The following is a 21745-nucleotide window of genomic DNA, read 5'->3' on the forward strand; positions in this document are numbered from 1 at the left end:
CTCCTCAAGCAGTTTATAATAATTTTCATTTCCTTATCAATCCTGCTTTTCCCACTTCACTCCTTTCGGGCTGTGGTCCCCCATTTCTATGATTTCCAGCTGTCCCCCTATATTGCCCTGGGGGCCTGCGAGGAACTGACAAGCTGCTGTCAGTGATGAGGGCATACACTCTGCATCAGAACTGTGACGAGGGAGCAGGGAGACCTCCCATACCTCCAAATCAGAATCAGGAAAGCGCCACGTCAGTGCCCTGTCAGCAAGCCTCTTCTAGAGGAGAAAAACTGGGCCGCAGTTGTGGCCACTGCTACTTTATGGCTCGATTTCATCAGAAATAAGGAGAAACCAATGTTCTCTTGGCTGGATAAAATCCTCTCCTCAGTATCTTCACAAAAGTGAGCTGTTGTTTCTCTCTTGGCGCGACAAGCATCTCTTTCTACAAGCTACGGGGAAACTCCCTATGGCTGACTGGCTCAAGGCAAGATTTTCCAGAATTCTGCTGGACTTCCTCCTGAAGATCATCTAACTAATAAATTAAAAGGCGACTTGGCAAAGGCCACTGTGGAAGCCCAGCAGTTTGTCAGGAGGGGGAATCCTCAAAGAGTCAAAGGACTTGAACCAAAATGAATGCTTTGTGACACTTTGTGATACTCAGGGATCACTCCTGGCAGGGCTTGGGGGACTATAGAGGGCGCCAGGGATCAACCCTGGGTTGGCATGGCTCCGGCCCTATGACTGAGCTCCTGGAAGGTTTGTCAGTGGCACCCCTAAGACAAACCACAGGATGCTGGATTACAGACACAAGTCAACTGACTCACACAATCATGCTTTCAACCTGGTTTCTGAAGGCCAGAGGAAGGTAGGTGCACATTTAGATCAGCTCTCTGCAGGGAGCAAAACACACAGGAAGCAGAGCACATCACCTTGGAGTCCGTGGCCAGAAGAACCGTGCCGTCCTCACGGATCAAAGGCTGCTGGATGTTCACGAGCATCCCGGGATCGAGAAGGCCTGTTTGCCTAGGGGAGAGGAAGCCAGGATAGCACCGACGCTCCATGCTCAGTGGCATTAGGTCATTCACGTCTCCTGACTCTGCAAAGCTGAGTAGCAGGAGAGCTTTGGGAAGACCCTGCCTTCGAAGGAACAGCCCCCCCACTCCCAGACCAGGCAGTGAGATGGGCACGAAGGTCGGTGTGGTGCCTGTGGATGCCAGGAGATGCCCTTCTTAGGGCTCCTCCGGTGGCCACAGACTCCACTCTCCGAGAGGCCGATCTTCAGAACATCTCGGAGGATTCTCTGGTCTCATCCTCTGGACCACACAAGACTTGGGTCCTGCTTATGCAGGACGGAAAAAGGAACCGCGGCATTGCCATGGAACTCCCCTGAAACTATTCCTCCACGTGACTGACACCTAAATACTGCACATGATCCGAGTCCCTGAGGATGGAGAAATTCTGACCCCATTCTTTCTGTTTGGCTCCCCCTCACTCCCCACCCATCCTTCTGGCACTAGGGATCGAACCCAGGGAGCCAAATGGTTCCACGGGAACCGGACACTTTACCACTGGCTCCATCTCCAGTTCCCCCGAGCCCCCAGGAATTAGCCATCTGAGGCCTGTCCCGAGGTGAGGAGGGGATGAGGCCAGACAAGGTGCTCTCTGCCCAGGAAGCGTTGCATGACTTGGATCAGTTCCAAGGCTGACTGGACACTATCCCACCCCTCAAAAAACCAAATAACTAGAGGCCAGGGATGCAGTTTTTTTGCCCTTTGTCGAAACAGGGACTGACCTTGCTCCATCTTTGTCTGCCACAAATGTGGGCGTGGCTATCAGAGGGCTCCTCAGGTCCTTCCGGATATAGATCTTCTCTGTGGAAGCAGCGCAATTACTTGGTTTTTCCCGCTGCACATCGAAGGGCTTCCGTTCACTCTGCACAGCTTAAATCACAACGTGAACATTCATGTTAGAGGAGAGACCCCAATCAATAAGCATCTTTTGGGGTGCAGAAAGGGGTCCTTCTGGGGAAAGCAGAGATGGCAGGCTCTGACGCTCAACGTTCACGGTTGAAAGAAAGAGCTCAGGGTGGAGGGCACTGCCGCGTGAGAAACGTAGCAGGCTTGCCCAGACTAACAAACACCAACGCTTCCTCGAAGAGGAAGCACGAACGAGGCCCAGGCCCGCTCTCAGGGAAGGGAGCGTCTGTTCCCGGGAGAAGACTGTGCGGGACTCTGCACCTCTTTACTCCTCAGCTGAGACCCACAACTCACCGTGCGGCCTCCTGACTGCAGGGGAGGCCGCCGCCATCAAAGAGCTCACTAACCCCGCGGTGTTGGCGCAGAGTCATTTACCTGACCCAGAAGGGAATCCCAAATGGGGCCTGAGTGGGTTTTTTCCTTCACACTATAATATACTCTTGGTGGAAGCCAGAGTCTCCTGAGACACTGACGCCCAGAGCCACAGCCCTGGCCTCTATTTCTTTGGCTTTGAGGCCCAGTGGTGCTCATGGAATACGTCTGGCTCTGCGTTCAAGGACCATCCCAGCATGTTCGGGGACCGTTGTCGTGCCGGGGATGGAACCAGGCGCCGCCTTGTGTATGGCAAGCTTCCCCGTGCTTGCGAGTCCTTCCCAGCCTTTTAAAGCTGATTTCATTTGTTCGGGGGCTAGATTTGGTGATGCATGAGGGTCACTCCTGCTGGTGCCTGGGGTACCATGAGGGCCAGGGAGTGATCCTGGACTTCCTGTCTGTGTTTCCAGCCCTATAGCACCTTAAAGTCAAGTACAGAAACTTCACTCTCGCCCTCCTCATTAACCCACATTGCTATCAAGTATTGCTATTCCAAACCAAACCAATACAGAAAAATCAAGTTACTCACATTCCATTTTCATGCCCATCTCTAAGCATTTTTTCAGCCGACAAAACTGACAGCGGTTCCGATGGTGTTTATTGATAATACAGTCTTGGTTGCTCCGGCAACTGTAGGTCAGATTTTTCCTTACGCTCCTTTTGAAGAAACCTTTGCAGCCTTCACAACTGACAGCCCCATAGTGACGGCCTGGACAAGCAAGAGAGCAGTGCGCTGTTTAGCGAGGAAGCGGCCAGATGCCCTCGCCCTGTTTTTAGGCAGGTCTGTCTGAGCCTCCGGCCACCAACAGCTGCGGGAGAACAGGCTGAGGACCAGCTTCCAAGTAGGGCACAAGGGAAAGATGCTCTGACCGCTTACAGACGACAGCTAGATGACAGCCTGTCAAGCTCTGGGCGCACGAGGGGCCTCACTCCATGCAGGGGCTCACGGAGGGCAGCTGACACGTGCCCTGGCCCTGCAGGGACACACTCTCCGTGCTGCCCACAGCAGCCTCAGGCTCAAGTGCGCCTACCCAGTCCACACATCTGCTCCAGCTGGGACTGGTCACGGATGTGTCCTTCGGGTTTGATCGCACATCCCCCAACGCCTGAGCTACGGATCTGGATGACACATTCGCAGGACATCCTTTCTGGCCACTGAAACACGTTCCATTGTGCTCGGTTCTCACACGCACACCGCTGCCCAGTGCGCATGTGAGCGCTCAGCAGTGCCTTTCAGGGCAGCTGCGCTCAGTGACCACGTGGACACTTGCTCTCCTCTCCTGCACACTCGACCCTTAAAGTGGTCTCTTCCGTCTGGAGACAAAGGTGGCTCGAGTCTGCGGGTAGGGCTTTCAGTGTTGCAAGGGACTGCCAAATGGAGAAGCCAAGTGGAGACCCCACCCCGTCATCATGCTCACGCTTCACTTGTGTAAAAGGCTGAAGAACGGGGATGCAGTGACCGAGAGTGGGGAGGGCACTGGCCCAGCATTTGGCTGACCCAGGTCCTGTCCCTGGCACCCTGAGTGTCTCCGAAACCCTGAGTGCATATCCAGGATTAAGCCCTCAGCACATCTAGGGGTGGCCCCAAAACAAGAGACAAACCAAAAACCCTCCCCAAACAAAAAGACCGCAGAGTGCCTCTACCGTGCTGACCATGGCAGACAGGCCACACGGGACTGCTGCGCTAACAAAAAGCACTTACTGGCGGGGCCTCGAGCCCAGAGTGTTGATTATCAGAGAACTAAGTACAAGAAAGCGTCAGGCCAGAGAAGCACTGGCCCCGGCCAACCAGGGCGGGCGAGGGCGTCTGAGAAAGGGCGCGCGGGCTGCGTTTCCCAGGACTAGAGGCTGGAGGAGAGGGTACTCCAGGGGAGCAAACCGAGTCACAGCCTGGGGGCGGGGGGGGGGGGGTACGACAGAGTTTCTTTTGCCTTTTTTTGGGGTCACGCTCAGCGGCACTCAGGGCACTCTGTGGCACCTGGGATTGAACTTGGAATGGCAGCCCCATCTGCTGTACAATTCCTCTGGTCCTCCTCTTAAGTAAATAAATGAATTAAAAAAACAAAAATAAAAACAAAAAAACCCCCAAAAAAACAAACTTTCTGTTTGCTGCTCGCCATCCCAGGTGAGGGGCCTCCAGCTGACAGTACTGGGCCTGTTCCTCTGGATAGGGAGTTTGGGGAGGGGGGGGGCCTCCCAGTAGCCTCCACACTCGGCATGAATCATGTTAAAGGTCCACGCCACAACCCCTGAATCTGCCACACACAGAACAGACCTAATCAAAATATACACTTTGCTCACAGTTAAGCTTCCTGTTGCTCTGTGAGGACGGGCAGGGGGCAGAGCACTCTCCGGGAAGGGCGGGGATAAGAGCACTCTCCAGGAAGGGCAGGGGACAAACATGGTCCGAGACAGGCGGGGGGCAGACACTCTCCAGCCTAATCCCTCCGCATCTTCTGGGGATAACTACGAAGACTCACCCCCAGCACGGGAACCCGGGACATCACCAGGGAAGCCCAAAGCAGCCCCCAGCTCAGTGAGTGAAACAGCCTCACTGGAGGCGTCCACACCGGTAACCCTCAGTGTCTGCAGGACACTGCGAGGAGGGGGTTCAATGAGCACCGAGAAACAACAGCACAGGGGGTCAGCACAGCGGGGCAAAGTATGAGAGTGGGAACAAATAACCCGCCACAGCCAAGTGACAGAAACGAAGACCGTGGCGGGGGAAATGAAAAAGGCTGACAGGAGCCCGAGAGGAGGAAGACGCCGCAGGAAACAGGGTGGGAAATCGCCTGGAAAGAAAAGAACCGCGACCAGAGAACTAAGGGTCGGGCTCGAGGGGAGCGAAGGAAGCATCAGAGGGCCCCGGAAGAGAAGGGAGGCAAATGTGATAAAGAAACATTTGATAAAGAAATTATCAGGGCTGGAGCGATAGCACAGCGGGTAGGGCATTTGCCTTGCACGCGGCCGACCCGGGTTCGATTCCCAGCATCCCATATGGTCCCCCGAGCACCGCCAGGAATAATTCCTGAGTGCAGAGCCAGGAATAACCCCTGAGCATTGCCAGGTGTAACCCCAAAAGCAAAAGTAAATATAGTAATAACTGAGAAGAACTTCCTAGAGCTGAGGGTTATTGGCACCAAGACCCAAGAAGCCACATGTAAATTTGTTACATGTCTGCTAAGGGGTAGGCTGAGGGGTGTAAAAAAGACCAAATTAGGAAAACGGCAAGACACATTATACTCAAAAATGAAAAAATCCAAAGTACTGAATGCGGCGAAACCAAAAAAAGACCTGCACACAAAAAAAAGCCCATAAGATGCAGAGCGGATTTATTAAATGAGACTCTACAAGCCAGAAGAATACAGAACAAAAACTCAATAGAATGAGCAGTTCAAGAATACTCTATCCAGCTACATAATCATTCAGACTTAAAGGAACTATACAGAGCTTCATGGACAGGCAACAGCTTAAGGAATTCGTAGCCTTGAAACCAGTTTTGTAAGAAGCATTTAAAAAGTTCGTTTAAAGAACAGGAAGAACTTCCCATATGTGGCATTGAGCATGCTACTAACCAAGAAAGGTTAAAAACAGACAGCAATTCATCACCATAAACTGACGTTTATTGATATCTGGTCATTCTATTTGCCATTCCCTTAAGATTTATTGGGCCAAGTAAAAGGAAATAAATTTGTTACATGTCTGCTAAGGGGTAGGCTGAGGGGTGGGCAGGAACTTGGGTGGTGGGAGTGGGGTTGGAATGTTATCTGTCTGGAACAACTTTATTAGGAACAACTTTCTAAATTAGTATTTCAATAAAGGGCTGGAGCGATAGCACAGCGGTAGGGCGTTCGCCTTACAAGCGGCCAACATGGTCGACCCAAGTTCGATTCCTCTGCCCCTCTCAGAGAGCCCAGCAAGCTACCGAGAGTATTCGATATGTCAAACACAGTAACAACAAAAGTCTCCAATGGAGACGTTACTGGGCCCGCTCGAGCAAATCGACGATCAACGGGAGGGCCTTTACCTTTATTTCAATAAACATTTCAAAAAATAAGAAGGAAAAAAAGATCACTGTCCAACCAAAAGAATGAAAAAAGAAAAGACCACAAAGTGCCTAGGATTTCTGCGAGCTCTGAGAGCACGCCACGCACAGCCAGGGGGCCCTGGGGCCTGCCCCGGCGCCCGGGCCACGGCTGCTTCCCCAGACGCTCCCGCATTCCTCCACCAGAACGGCTCAGAGGTGGGACTCGGTCTGGGGACCCCTGACCAGACACAACAATATGCCCTGACCGCCCATCATCAGCGTTTCTCAGTGTGCCGTAACCAGGGAAGGCAGAGACAGTCACAGTCAGGATGCAGGGGAAGACGCAAACCACGCGGGTGCGAAATCACGAAGCCCGGCACAAACCGCACTCGGGAAATTACTTTCTCGGGAGCACTGAAACGTTTGACGTGTGAATGTAATTTATGAATCACGGAAAACACTCTTCCTTCTGAATTGAGCAACTGAACAAACTGGCCCGCTCACATCGCTAACCAAGTAAGGAAGTGCAGTTCCTCTTTTGGAGCTGACACACCTACGGAACGTGCTTCCTCTCCACTAACGGCCTCCTGCCCTGCAGTCCAGCTGATGCTGTTGGTCCCTGATACAAGCACAGCGGAACAAAGGAAGGGTCACTCACCAGAGGCTTTGTCGCCGCAAACCACACAGTACTCCACCACCTGGGGTCGCTGGACATCAGTCTTCCCCAGCAGACGCTCCACAGAAGCAGAATCGGTGACAATCTAAGAAGAATGGGGAGAAGCAGGTGCTGATTAAAAACCACACCACCGGGCAAGAGGGCTGAACTGTCGATTCTTAACTCCGGACTTGGGACAGCAACGGGAAAACCACCTGACAATGACCCCAGAGCCACAGCCGTCAAGGTGCCGGTGCCACTGCGCTCTCTTCCTTGGCTGGCCTCACAACCCAGGATTGGCGGGGTGGGGGGACCAATACAGATCAACACAAAGAGACAAGGTCGCTTGGGCTGCCTCTCTTGTTCCAGGAACAGCTCACAAATATGCAAAATGGACTATTTGGCAGAGACATAATCAAGCTACTGACTAGGTCTTTCGCAGTGAGGGGGCAGTGGAAGTGCTTGAACAGGTGACCTCCGAGGCCTAGCTGCCCTTTATTTACAGGAGGCAGACAATGGTTCTCATCTCAAGAAAACTGACACTAATATGAGAAAACAAAAAAAAAAGCGTGCTATTTTTAGATGACCAGAACATACTCTGGGGAAGGAAAAGCAGCACTTACTGTACTCAAAGAGTCCTAAAAGAACAGCTTTGAAAGTTGAGCATGTTGGTAGTCTGAGCCCTATTCCATTAGAAGAAAATAAAATCCTTTCCTTACTTTTCTCATAGCTGCATTCCCTCCCCGCCAAAACAACAAAATACACCCACACAGGCCCTTGCCTTATTTGCAGCAAGAGACCCCAAGAAGAACAACGCTGAGTACCCACCCGCAAATGAGTGGTTTCTACCTACGATGAAAGACCATTCTGCCTTAAAAGAGGATGTTCATCGCGTGCTCCAACAGAGGCATTGAAAGATTATGTGAGCGGAATACTCCTGTTACAGGAAGAATTAACACTCGCTCGTGCTACAGGAGCGTTCCTTCTGAAGCAGTCAGAGGGAGAGAGGCGGAAGGCAGAAAGGTGCTGCTGGTGGCTGGCTGGAGGGAGAGAAAGGGGAGTCTCCCTGGGCAGAGTCTACTCTGGGAAGAGACGGAATTCTAGAGAAGGAGGCGTGGATGGTCACATGACAATGTGAGCACAGAATACCACTGAGGTGCAGAGAGATGATTAAGACGGCCAACTTCATGGTCTATTTTAACACAAATTAAAAAGCAAAACAAACAAACCACACGGATTCTCCCTTGATCTTGACTAGACGGACATACTCCAACCATGGAGCCTCCATCACCCGCTGTGAGACTTGGGAATCGGGACTTCGCGGTAGCCCTGCATCCTTCAAGCCTCACTCTTCTTCCTGTACCTGCCTCAACCCCATCCCCCCTTTCAGAGCAGCGAGAGACAGCAGAGGAAGAGATGAGAACTCGGAGTTGGAGTGATAGCACAGCGGGTAGGGTGTTTGCCTTACACGCGGCCGACCCGGGTTCAATTACCAGCATCCCATATGGTCCCCCGAGCACTGCCAGGAGTGATTCCTGAGTGCAAAGCCAGGAGTAACCCCTGAGCATCGCCAGGTATGACCCAAAAAGCAAAAAAAAAAAAAAAAAAAAAAAAACCCCAAACAAACAAAAAAGAGATGAGAACTCAGACCCAGAGGCAGGACTTCAGGAAGGATGGGAGGAGCTGGGCCCAGGTTTGCCGACACAGAGCTACGAAGACTTACGAACAACTCCTGACTGCAGCCACTGACTTTGCAGGCCCCACTCCATTCCCCCTGGGCCCAATCTGGCTGGCTTCCGGACTAGGCTACCCATTTGCTGACTGTCTGCCTTAGCGGAAGTAGCAGCCTGCTGTATTTACAGGCTTCCAAAAGTCTGAGGGATGGAATCTAACCTCTAAGAGGGAGTTAAAAATCAGAAACACGGGTCAGAGAGTACCGCGGGCAGGGTGCCTGCCTTGCACTCGGCTGCCCCAGGCTGGATCCCCGAGCACCCCAGGGAGAATGCCTGAGTGCAGACCCAGGGGTGACCCGAGTTACGGCCAGGTGTGGCCCCCAAGCGAAAAAGGAAACAAAAATGAACGGGCAACATGTCCGTGCTCAGCCGGCCGTGAAGCACTGCGACAAGCACTGGGCACCGCGACAGTCTCACCTGGATCCTGCCAGGGACAAGGCTGTCCGAGGTGGTGAATATGAGCTGCTTGGCACTGGAGGTCTCCGGAGAAGCCAGGATCACCTTGCCAGTTCCAGCTCCATCTGGGCTGGTCAGGATGAACTGCTGCTTGGGGGAACCGGAGGCGTCCACCGCGGTGACTATCTGGATTTTCTGTCCTGTCTGCTGGTCTGTCACAATCTACAAGACACAACACGAAGGCTGCTCTCATGGAGCATCGTGTGACCTGTGCGCTTGCCGGCCTCTCCGACACGCGCTTTCGCCAGCCCGTGGGGATGCGAGAACCACAGAACACAGCAGTGAGCTTCGCAGAAACCAGTTTTCACGAAACTGATTTTACTGTAGGGTAGCTTTCCTATTCTGCTGAGAGCCAAAATGACCTGTCTTTTGTGGAAGACACTGAACAGAAGATGACAGACTTGGTATCATAAAAAAAAATGCTGTGACAAACTTTTCTGAAAGGCTACCAATTAACAAAATGTAAAAGCCTGGGAATGACAGTTTTAAACAAACGCTCCCTTTGTTTCTTTACTGAACCATTTTGCTTTCTGGGCCACCCGCTGCTGTGCTCAGGAGTCACTCCTCGTGGGGCTTGGGGACCAGGATCAGACCCGTCAGCGGCGTGCAAGGCAAGCACCTGACCTGCTGATTCTCTCTCCAGCACTGATTTCTAACAGGAAGGCCCCAGTCTTGCCTTCCTACTGAAGTGCTAAAGTCCGGAGCCCTCTACTACCCCACTTCCTGAGATCATTAAGGCTAGCCCCTCTGTCACGAGGGTCCTTGCCTGATAGAGAAGAGCAGTGACCACCACTCTGATGGGTGGTGCTGGTTCGCAGTCCCAACACTGACCCCACCCACTAAGCAGGAGGCCAAGTCATCAGAGTCCTAGTCCCAGTAGGGACGCGGCCTCCCCCGTTAGTCCTCAAGCACCACCGGTGGCCCTACTGGCCTCCAAGCGCCAAATCATCAGCTGCCCCGCCAGGCTGGGCATTGCTGGTTGTAGTCCCTATAAATCTAAAGACAAAAGCTGGGCCAAAGCTGCTGCTCTGGAAATCGTGATCTCCCTCTGCTCTCCTTTCTATCTTTATCCCTTCTGACTAGTCCAGATGCCACATTTAAAAGGAACCTCTGCTCTTGCTCAGGAAGTTCTTGGAAGCTACTTGGTTCCTGTCCTGCCTCTTCTAGGCCACGTCCCCCACCATGGAGCCCTTCCCTCTTTCCCCTGGGAACACCCACGGAGTGGCTGCCCCCAGGACTGGGGGAGCCGGACTCGATCTCTGGCTGGAGTTCAGCTCCCCAAGCCTGTTCGCGGGTGGAGTGGCCCTGTGGACCGCCTCTTAATAAATGTCGCTATGGTATGTGGAATTCCCAGATTCAGACAGCAAATACAGCCTAACACAACAGCTTTGTCAACGGCCAGTCAGAAGGAAAAAAGGTCAGACAAGGTGGGCTGCTTCAAAAGAAAATGACAGGTCAGAGCAGTTGTACAGACAGCAGGCAGGGCATGTGGTGGGCCCGGGTTTGATCCCCGGCACTACATATGGTCCCCAGAGCCCTACTGGGAGCTATCCCCGCCCCGAGCACAGAGCCAGGAGCAAGCCCTGAGCACTGCTGGATGTGGCCCAAAAGTTGAAACAGAATACAAACCACAAAGAAAACAACATAAGCAACATAGACATGACGGAGACGTAGATCCGAAGGGGGAAAGAGGCTGAAGCAGCGGCCTGCAGGGGGCGGGGGTGCCTTGCCTGGGCTCCATCCCTGGCACCCCGTATGGTTCCCTGGGTCACACCAGCAATGATCCCGGAAACTCAACCAACTAAACAAAGGAGAGGAACATATCTAAAACGATCTGTCTCATGTGTGGGGTTTAACAAGCAGCACAGCAAGGAATCAACAAATGGGCAGAGCAGCAGAAGCTGAGACCTGGTCTCAGAACGGCGCCTGCATGCTGGGAAAAGGGGGTGGGCTGAGCACAGGGCCCGCTGGTCTCCAGACGGTGCCTGAAAACCTATCGTTCAGGGAAGTGGAATCACAGTGCCCAAAAGAAAGGAGAAAAAGAACACAGAACAACTAACAAGTGACAAGACAAAGTACTCGGCGGTGTGACGAACAGGACACGATTCAGTGAGGGTCCAGCACAGACAGGGCAAATGGAGGGAGAAGAACATGGGGCAGGGGCAGGAAGGAAGGCACTTCCGAGGGTCCAAGGGAGCGACCCTCGGCAGGGACCCCGACAAAGCAGGAGGCCACAGAGACAGGCGGCCGGGCTGCAGGCTGGGTGGGGGCAGGTGAGGGGAAGAGGTGAGAGGAGAGAGAAGAGCAACGCGGGAACAGAGATGAAGGAGAAACCCTTGCCGATGGCTGGGACTGCCCAGCGTGCCACAATTTCCAACTGAAGGGTCCAAAGATCTTTAAAGGCGAAGAGAAAAGGAGAAGGACAGGATCTGCTTTTCATGATCACAACCTACCCCAGACATTCTCCAGAAGAGCAGGACACGGCGGGGAGCCCCGTGAGGGCAGGAAGAATGCTCGCTCCAGGTGCTAGTGGTCCTAGTGGCCTGCCGAACCATCCGGCCGGCACTGCAGGGGCAACACTGACCTCCTTCTGGGCCCCAAGTCTCAAACCCAAGCCAGCACACGCACTGGTCTGCTGCCACGGGAGACTCTGGGAGACTGTCTTACTGGAGACCGGGAGGGCCCGTGAAGGCGCCTCCCCTTGAGATGCCTCCCTTCTTTTCCAGGTCTAAGCCTCGTTTCCTTCCTAAATGAACTTCCATGTCCAGAAATAGAATGTAGGGGCCTGGGGGTGGCCTAAATGGCAAAAAGCTCCTGGCCCGCAAATAGGAGGCAACAGCCTGCGGCCCACGAGTGCCCACCCCCCCGCCCCCCCACCCATGGCTTCGCTCTAACAGGAAGCACGCGACCTCCTGTAGGCCAAGGTGTGTGCGATCCCCAGCCGGCACCAGGAGAGGAGTGCCTGTGGGTCCCACCACCTCGGACAGAGGGAAACAGCGACCAAGCACGCAGTCTCGTTCCTGAGCCGTTTTCACGCGGCAGGCTCACGACGCTTTGCTTTTAGGGACGTTCAGGGATCAAGCTGCACCTGAGCTCAACGCAGAAGTAGCGTGGCACTTCCGTTTATAGCCCTAAAGCGCGGTAGACGCGGGCCGAGGTGCGAGGCAGGAGTGACCAGTCCACTCAGAGGGACAGGTGTTCGGGTGCCTGTTTGTAAGACCCCAAAGCCCGGATCATTTCCCCACCCCCATCTTTACTTGCCCTGCAAGGTGGAACCCTGAGCTTCACACATGCCAGAAAGCAATCTACCCTGGAGCTCTTGAAAATTTATGAATTACTTTAAAACTGTTTTCAAAAAAATTCTCCTGTCCTAAAACATTTGTATTTTTCAGTTGGGGAAAGAAAAAAAAAAAGAAACAAAAACTTCATGGGAACAAAAGCTAAAAATTTAGGCAGAAACCAAAAAAAATCCCAAAACCGAATTAGAACTATGGGGAGACCATGAGGTAAACAAAGATAGATCCTGAACAAAAGCAGGTTCACTTGCAAGGCTGCCATCAGATTACAACTCTAACTCCCTCGGCTGCGTGCGGGACCCCCGAGCGCTGCTGGACATGGCCCCCATCCAACCCAGGCCCCTAAGTGTCCTGCGCCACAAGGCCGCACTGTGCCTCTCCCTGCACTCTCAGAGTTGTTCAAGACCTGACTGTCAGGGCCTGAGCAGGTGGCTGGGGTGGCCCTACAATCAATAAGCATTGTGTGGGGCCGGAGTGGTAGTACAGCAGGAGAACATTTGCCTTGCATGCGGCTGACCTGGGTTCGATCCCCGGCATCCCATATGGTCTCCCAAGTACTGCCAGAAGTAATTCCTGAGCGCAAAGCCAGGGTAACCCCTGAGCATCGCTGGGTGTAACCCAAAACGAAAAAAAAAATTTCAATAAGCAGCATGCTCAGAAAGCCCCAGGGCCCTGGTGACAGGAGGGGCGTGATGCAGCCGGAAGGCACACAGGCCAGAGGCTTGGTGAGCAAAGCAGCTGGAAGTGGCAGATCTACCTGTGCTTCCCTGCAGTCAGAGAGGGGCAAGGCCCGCAGAAACCTTTTGTCCAGACTTTCGCCTCCAGAACTGTGAGAGTAAAAATGATTTCTATTGTCCGCATGGCAGAGCCTGCGAAGTTCCTGGTGGCGTATTTGATATGCCAAAAACAGGGACAATATGGGGCTGGAGTGATAGCACAATGGGTAGAGTGTTTGCCCTGCAAGCGGTTGAACCGGGCTTGATTCCCAGCATCCCATATGGTCCCCTGAGCACCGCCAGGAGTAACTCCTGAGTGCAGAGCCAGGAGTTGCTGGGTGTGACCCCAAAAGCAAAAAAACCAAACAAACCAGTAACGACAAGTCTCACAATGGAGACGTTACTGGTGCCCCCTCGAGCAAATCGATGAACAACGGGAGGACAGTGCTATAGTGCTATTGTCTGAAGTCACCAAATTTGTCTAATTTACTATAGCAACTCTAAAATACACAAGAAGTGATCTTTATTTAACTTTATTTTACATGGAACAAATGTTTATGCTTCTGGCTGGCAAGCATTAACAGGTGAGTGGAGAAGAACAATCTTTAAGGAGAGGTTTTTTTTTTTAATTGGGTAACCTTTTTTTCCTTTCTGGTGTTGGGGATCGAACTCAGGACCTCTGCTACTAAACTACATCCCGTTGACCATAGAGCGCCACTAGTCTGGTTACACAATCAGTGTTGCCAGAAAGCACTAAGTGCGGATTCATTCCCATGTGATTAATGCAGTAGAGAGCAATTTTCATTTGTTTACACCTCCTTTTCTCCGTAAGTAAATCCAGGTGAAAACACAGTGACACCCAGGGCCGTGGGCTGTGTGGGAAGAGCCTGCTTCATGCCGTGAGGCTGCAGCGGCTCCCAAGGAGTCCCGGGACGCAGGCCTGTGAGGAAGCAGCAGTGTCCTGGCAGGGAAGGCACTGTTCACTGCGGTCATTCCACATCCCTTGACCAACTTGATAGGTATGTAACCACCAGTTGTGGATTCTGTGGTATTTTGGAGGTGGGATGAATGGAACAGGGGGAAGGGAATGACGCCCATGATTAAGCCTAGGCTCTCAGACATATGGGATTATGTTATACTCTGGCCCCTCCAACGACCGTTTCTATTCAATTCATTCTGGTTTATGCAACTTTGGAGTGACAAGGCACTATAACATCAATTTCCTGTGGTCCTCACTGTACTCATGGGAGCTCTTGGCAATGTGTCACATTGTAACAGAACTGACTGTATTCTAACAAAGCCTTAATTCTACCAAAAAGGAGTTCATCCAGCGCTCTGCTCCTAGCTAACTGCCCCTGGGAAGGTCAGCTGCTGGGGAACGCACCAACATTACGATTTTTTAAAAACTGATTGCCCACATCTAAATGACTGTTCTCCAGGAAAAAGTTCCTTGATACAATGGAAGCACTGGCCATCCTTGGCCCCCATTTCTCCGTGGCACTGGCCAGGCGAGTGAGTGTCCTTTGAGAGACTGCACAAGTTCTCTGGTTCACCTCGACGCCCGCCTTCTCCACCGCCATCTGGTCATACAAACACCTCGTCTGTGATCTGGAGCCGGAGCTTTGCAGCTAAGTTCAGAATGAAGCGCTCGCGCCCCTCCTTTCCAGCTCTGCCAGGGGGGCAGCAGTTCCACGAGCCTCGAAGCCTATTTATACAGTTACAGAAAAGACCAAGAGGGCAGCGAAAGGGTATGACGGATGTCGAAGTTCTTCCTATACCACCAACACAAGGGGACCTCGATAGAAGTGTCCGCTCTCTGGGCTCTCTCATACTTCTCTCCTCGCCTGGCCAGTCTTGTGGACCCTCCCCATCTCACCAAATCCCTCCCAGTGAGAAAATCTGCACTTTGTACGGTGCACACTCACATATGCACTCTTCAGGAGATAGGAAAACAGTGTAAGTGTAACATATAATGACTCGAGTGGAAAAGAATTTATAACACCTTTTTTAAAAAAACACGTATTTCCTTACACAGAAATTACAGAGCTTAATAATCAGACCCTGCTAGTCATTTGAATACATGACTGTTCTGTTTATAAGGAAACGGCGATGGTTCCATAAGCATTAATCACCCCCTTCCCAACTCTGATCAGTTCCTACATTTGAACAGTCTTTCTTACAACCATATGCAATACAAGGGAGCTTAATTTTTAAGTTTTTGCTAAAGGAGTTATTGTGTTACACCTTAAATGGTGTCCAGTGGACAAGGCCTGTGCACTACCCTTTTGATCTGTCTCCTTGGCCCCAAGAATGCTTCTGATTTTTGGTTTTGGGAGACATATGGCTCTGCATTCGGGGATTACACCAGGCAGGCTTAGGAGACTATACGTAATACCCGAGATCAAACTCAGATCAGACACATGCAAGGCAAGCACCCTATCCACTGTACTATCTCTGGCCTCAAAATGCTTCATTTCCTCAAACTATTAAACTGTCTTAAAAATCAAGATAGAGAAGGACTGGAGAAATAATGGTCAAAAACCAAACAACTAAACAGCAGTGCATTTGGGACACCAAGAGATGAGGTAAATGGGATTACATGAGCTACTTGGTCAAAACTTAATGAAAGACAGGGAAAGAAGCACCTAGCGACAAACAGAAAAGAACTATGTATCTGGTGATTTTACCTAAATAATAATTTAAGTGTGAGTGGTGTATATTATATCAATTAAAAGACAGAAACTTCAATTTGAATTAAAAAGAAAACCTAATCATGAAAAGGAATGAAAACAATTAAAGCCCTAGACACAGACATACTAAAAATAATGGGCTGAAGAAGATATGCTGTCCTGATACTAATCAAAAGACAACTAGGACAACTATATTAACTTAAGGACAAAACAGACGGTACAATAAAAAAAGTTGTCTGGCATAACACATCAGACATGGTGCCTGCGGACGGCTCAGCAGCAAAAACACCAACTTGGCAAGCACCAAACTCGATCTCTGGTGCCATCGATATGCAAAAGCACAATCCCAGCGGCTTTGCTCTCTGGGATCTCCCACACACCATGCCAAGAAAGCAATCCCGGGGAAGACAAGTCAGCGAACGCAAGCTCCACGAGCACGTCTGTGAGAGAACAGTACAACCTGGGGTGTACGACCTCTGCTCATCCGTCAACAGCAGCGACAAGGAGCAAGGACGGGGCGGGGGGGCACTCATGCACAAAGTTTTTTATAATGTTAATGGACAGTACATTGGGTAGGGAGCTTATCTCGCATGTGGCCAACTGAAAGTTCCATCGTCCCCTGCACTACAGTCTCCTAAGCAGAGCCAGGAGTGAGCCCTGAGCACTGCAGGGGTGGCTCAGAACAAAGAACATAACCATCTTTTAAATGTGATTTACCTAACAACAAAGCATCATAAGGAGAATCCTGATAGAAGTGCAAGGAGAAACAGAAATCAGCTATTTTATTTGGACATAAACCCTGTCAGTAATTGACAGATCCAACAAAGACAGAAAATCAAAAAGGATATAGGTGACCTGAATAGCACTACCAGTCAATGACTATAATTAACATTTATAAAGCAATGCATGTAATAGAAGTAGAATCCACATTCTTCAAGCTGGCATAGAACACTCACTAAGACAAGCCATACTGAGTCAAAAATGCACCTTGAAAAATAAAAACCAGACAGGGCTCAGCGGTAATGCACTTGCCCTGGAAGTGGGAGGCCCTGGGTTCAATCCCCAGCACTAGGAAAAAACAAATCCTGCAAATAAAGTACCTAGATAAAAAAATAAAAACCAGTGATAGCTAGAAAGTCTCCAAAATATTCGTAAATTAAACAACGCATAGGTCAGTTCAATGCAGTAAAAACTACTTTCACTGGTATAGAAAGACATTTTCCTCCCTTCCCTTCTCATCTGTTGCTGTGACGACAGGGTTTCACGCACTTGGCTGTGGTGTTTACACACTTTTTGTTTTACTTTATTTATTTTTTTTTGGGGGGGGGGGGATCCGGTGACGCTCAGGAGCTATTCCTGACTCCATGCCCAGGAGCTATCCCTGGTGATTCATGGGGACCATAGGCAGTGCCCGGGATCCAACTGGGGTAGGCCACATGCAAGGCAAGCGCCTTACCTCCTGTCCTAGCTCTCTGGCCCTTCTGTTTGCACACCTGGTGTGGTGCTTACACACTCAGTGACAATGCTCACCAAGGGCGGGACTCTCTAGTTGCTGCGCCTGCACATGTGCTCACCAGGGGCTGCACTCTTAGCTCTGCTGTTCATGCAGTCTGTTGTAGTGCTCACCAAGGGCTGTAATCCTGGTCGTGGTACTTGCATGTCTTTTAGTGGTGGCTGCTGAGGGCTGCACACTCTCTTACTGCAATGCTCACACACACGTAGTTGTGCACCAGAGACTACATACTCGGCTGTGGCACTGTGGGGGGAAGGGGAGTGTGTCTTAGCAAAGTTGCAGGGACTGAGTCTAGCATACATAGTGGCCACAGTTGCAGGGGAGGCACTACTGGCCACTAGTCATTCCTGGCCCCGACCAAAAACCATTTAAACTCATGGGCTCAGCTAGAGAGTGGGGAACTACAGCCAATACCAAAATCAGCCTGGAATTCCAGTTGTATAAATGCTATCTTAAATATTCTGAATACCTATTCTCCTATAAAACAAACGCTTAGCAGACTGAGTTTTCTGTGCCAGTGATTCTGCAAAAATCCATCTTACTGTATGCTGTATCCTAAGTCCTAGAGTAAACTTAAATAATAAAATTACAATAAAGATATCCTTTTCAGAAAAATCTCTTTGAGTGTGTGGGTAGGAAAACTAGGAAGAACAGGGAAGAGTATTTTCTAATTTATGATCATATAAAATTTGACTATCAGCTTTGATAGTGAAAAACACAATGCATTCATTAAACACGTATGCCTGAATAAATATGAAACTGCAAGCTGTACACAGAAGTAACTGGATCTAGCAAGAGGAAGGCGACAGAAGAGCTTGGAGGCGCCTCGGCAGGTGATGCAGTGGGGACAGGAGGTAGGCACTCACACTGGCCCTGTGCAAATACACCTGTGCAGAACCTCTCTGAAAGGCAGTATGGCAAGAGCTGTAAAATTTCCCAAGAACAGGGGCTGGAGGGAGAGTACAGTGGGTGCGGCGTTTGCCTTGAAAGCACCTAGCCCAGGTTTCATCCCCAGCATCCCATATGGTCCCCTTCCGGGCAGGAAGCACAGAGGCAGGAAGGAGTGATCCTTAAGCACCCTGGGTGTGGTCCCCAAACAAAAACAGACAAAATTTCTCCAGGACACACCCCTTCTCCCACCTATCTTCCTCTGATGTAATGTGAGCCCCTTGGCCAGGCCATTCATGCTTTTAATGAATCTACTCTTTCAAGAAGTCACTACTTGAGTTCCAAGCATTGTTTCTTGTTGAAACACTAGGAAATTCACTCTCCTCCCAGCTGTTAGGGGACTGGAGATTACCTAGAAAGGAGAACTTCATTTTGGCCATCAGTACCAAGAATCAAGAAGTTATCCTATTGCTTCATTTTCCTTAAAAATACACAAAAATCCCCAAACTTTGGAATATAGTCAATTCAACTATACTGAAACATAAGCATCTTACTGACAATATGCAGTCAAAATTATTTTCAATTATGCTTACTATACAGAAGTTTCATGTCAAGTGTTAGTGGCCTTGGAGAGTAAAGGTTCAACAATAGGCATCTCCTCTGCAAGACTTCTAGTTCACAGTATCCTAGCCAGGACCTTGGGGTTGCCATGGGCCAAGCACCAGGGGCAGGGAAGAGGCCCCAGAGAAGAATATTCAAACGGCTCTTAGCAAGAGGAAGGCGACAGAAGAGCTTGGAGGCGCCTCGGCAGGTGATGCAGTGGGGACAGGAGGTAGGCACTCACACTGGTCCTGTGCAAATACACCTGTGCAGAACCTCTCTGAAAGGCAGTATGGCAAGAGCTGTAAAATTTCCCAAGAACAGGGGCTGGAGGGAGAGTACAGTGGGTGCGGCATTTGCCTTGCAAGCACCTAGCCCAGGTTTCATTCCCAGCATCCCATATGGTCACACCCCTGAGCACTGGGTAAGTGCACCTTCTCCTGAAATGGCTCAGGATATGGCTCAGGAGTGTGAGGCCCTAAGTTTCCTAGCTAGCAACATCAAGTTTTTTTTAGAAAGACATGAAGAATCTCAGAAGTCTATCTGTTCTCATCTTCCCTCAGATGGTTCTGTGACCACGGTGCAATAGCCATGTTAAAGCAGAGGTAATTTCCAGAGTCAGGAGAATTGTAGAAAGAACTCTAATGCCTATTATGTAAAACAACGCACACGTACCCTACTTTCAACTCATTACCAGCAAATAATAAAAGAAAATTAATTTAGCTAAAGTTATAAATTCTGAGGAATAATGAAAACTCCTTCATGTTGGACTTGTGGCTTATTGGATATCCAAATACTTAAGTGTTACTCACTTGGTACGAATTTAAAATAATGACAAATAGGTGGAGCGATAACTCAGAGGGCTAGAGAAGCAGGAAGTCCAAGTTCAATCCCTGGTACCCTGAGCACTGAGCTGGGAGTAGTTCCTGAGCACTGACAATTATGGCCCCCAAACAAAACAAAAATTCAAGTAAATGGACCTTTGCACTTATGTAAGTACTGCACAATACAGATAAAATGGAAATCTAACTTCTTAATTCTGTCTTCCAAGCAGAGTGAACGAGGTTCAGGGGCACCATCTACTTGGGATATACCTTGGTAGCGATTGGGGACACCCAGGGCTGCACCCAGCAATGCTTGGGGCTGGGGGGGGGGGGTGCTGGACACTGAATCAGGGTTGGCTGCAGTCAAGGCAGGCACCTCTAAGAGGTTTCCCTTAGATTATCTCTCTGGCTGGTAATATAAATGTTTTTTCTTTTGAGTCATACCATGCTGCGCTCAGGGCTTACACCTGCCTTTGCGCTCAGGAAGCACACCTGGCAGGGTTGGAGGACCATATGGGGTACCGGGAATCGAACTATCAGGTCAGTGGCTTACTAGGCAAAGGCCCTCCCCACTTTACTTTGGCTCCGGGCCCCTAAGTCCATACACTGACGAGGACACAATGCCTCTTAATTTGGAAGCACATAATAAAGCAATATACCATCATGATAGTTTGTAAAGAGCTTTGACTTTTGCAGTTAAACAAGTGTAATATCTCTTCTCTCTTTCTCTCTCTGTGTGTGTGTGTGTGTGTGTGTGTGTGTGTGTGTGTGTGTTGGGGCTACATCCAGCTGTGCTCTAGGCTTGGTCCTAGCTCTGAGCACAGAGATCACTCCTGGATGAGTTCAAGGGATCATATGTGGTGCCAGGGATTGAATCCAGATTGGCTGCGTGCAAGGCAAGCATTATATCTGGTCCTACTTTTATTATACATGCACATATACATATCTGTATTGCATATGCATCTAATTTTTCAGGGATGGGGGTTGCATCTGGCTGTGCTCTGGAGCCATACTGGATGCCGAGGATCAAACCTGGGTCAGCAATGTGCCAGGCAAGTGCCTTATCTACTGTATTCTTTTTCTGGCTTTTCTTTTATTCTTTTACTTTTTTTAAGATAAAAATTAAAATGAGGCTATTGTGTACTTAGATGTCCAAGAGGTACAACTCCTTAGTGAAACCTCTGGGATTCGGGGAAGGCCACAGAACTGAAACCAAGCGGGACAGGTGCCAGTACCTGAATGCGCTGAGGTGAAGCTACCGCAGAGTCGGTGGAAATTATCTGGATGCGTGGAGAGGGGCTGGTCATCCCTGGAGATTCCGGCCGAGAGGTCTGTGCACGCGGTACCTGTGGGTGAGAGGTGAGCTGGATCAGAGTGGGTTCAGAAAGGCATATGGAGGTGCCCTGGGGATCAGGCCTCCTGCTTTCACTAAAGCTCTGCACAACCAACTTCTGGACTTAAGACCCAGGAAAACAAAGGAACTGATGAGACACTACCACTGAAGGACCCCATGAAAATACAAACTTTTGAGAGTGTGCGTGAGGGATTGAACCCCGGGCTTCACAAACGTGAAGGGTACATTCTAACTGCTGGGACTTGAAAATAAAATCTAATAATAGCTGCTTTTGACTTTAAAAACACAAGGGGGAGGGCGAAATCAAGGGATTTTTCAGGACTGTTTTACACAACTTCAATAAAATACAAAGCTACCAAAGTAACTTTATACTAATGATCTTGAATTTTTTGGGTTTTTTTTGCTATCTCCCAAGTCGGTTATACAACCTCCCTTTAAGACGACAATGTGCAGAAGAAAGGCTCTTACAACAGAACTGGCATCACACTGAAAACTGCTGAGATTAAAGCTATTTGCAGAATCCTGGAAACCTCCCAGTCCCAGTGGGATGTCACTGGAAAAAGCCCACAGGTAACAGATGGGTCAGGGATGTAGCCAATTATCACTAAACACAAGGTGAAGTTCCGAGTGGTCACCTGGGCACTTAAATCAAGC

At 50.2% G+C, this 21745-nt stretch overlaps 1 protein-coding gene across 3 annotated transcripts in view; it reads right to left on the reverse strand.

Moving 5' to 3' along the window:
- NR2C2 (nuclear receptor subfamily 2 group C member 2) overlaps positions 1–21085 on the reverse strand; it is a 33003-nt gene extending 11918 nt beyond the window's left edge. Inside the window, exons 1-7 of one of the 3 annotated variants that reach the window (XM_056129275.1) lie at positions 20973–21085; positions 17539–17668; positions 9172–9372; positions 7025–7127; positions 2869–3048; positions 1784–1931; positions 921–1014 (exon numbers count right to left, since the gene is read on the reverse strand). In XM_056129275.1, coding sequence (XP_055985250.1) covers positions 921–1014; positions 1784–1931; positions 2869–3048; positions 7025–7127; positions 9172–9372; positions 17539–17571 — 759 coding nt within the window. In that variant the 5' untranslated portion in view covers positions 17572–17668; positions 20973–21085. The remainder of the gene's footprint in view (positions 1–920; positions 1015–1783; positions 1932–2868; positions 3049–7024; positions 7128–9171; positions 9373–17538; positions 17669–20972) is intronic. The other 2 variants (XM_056129274.1, XM_056129276.1) reach the window with 2 other exon arrangements.
- Positions 21086–21745: the final 660 nt, after the last annotated feature.

This window comes from Sorex fumeus, unplaced genomic scaffold, assembly GCF_029834395.1.
Source record: "Sorex fumeus unplaced genomic scaffold, SorFum_2.1 ptg000072l, whole genome shotgun sequence".
NCBI lineage: Eukaryota > Metazoa > Chordata > Mammalia > Eulipotyphla > Soricidae > Sorex > Sorex fumeus.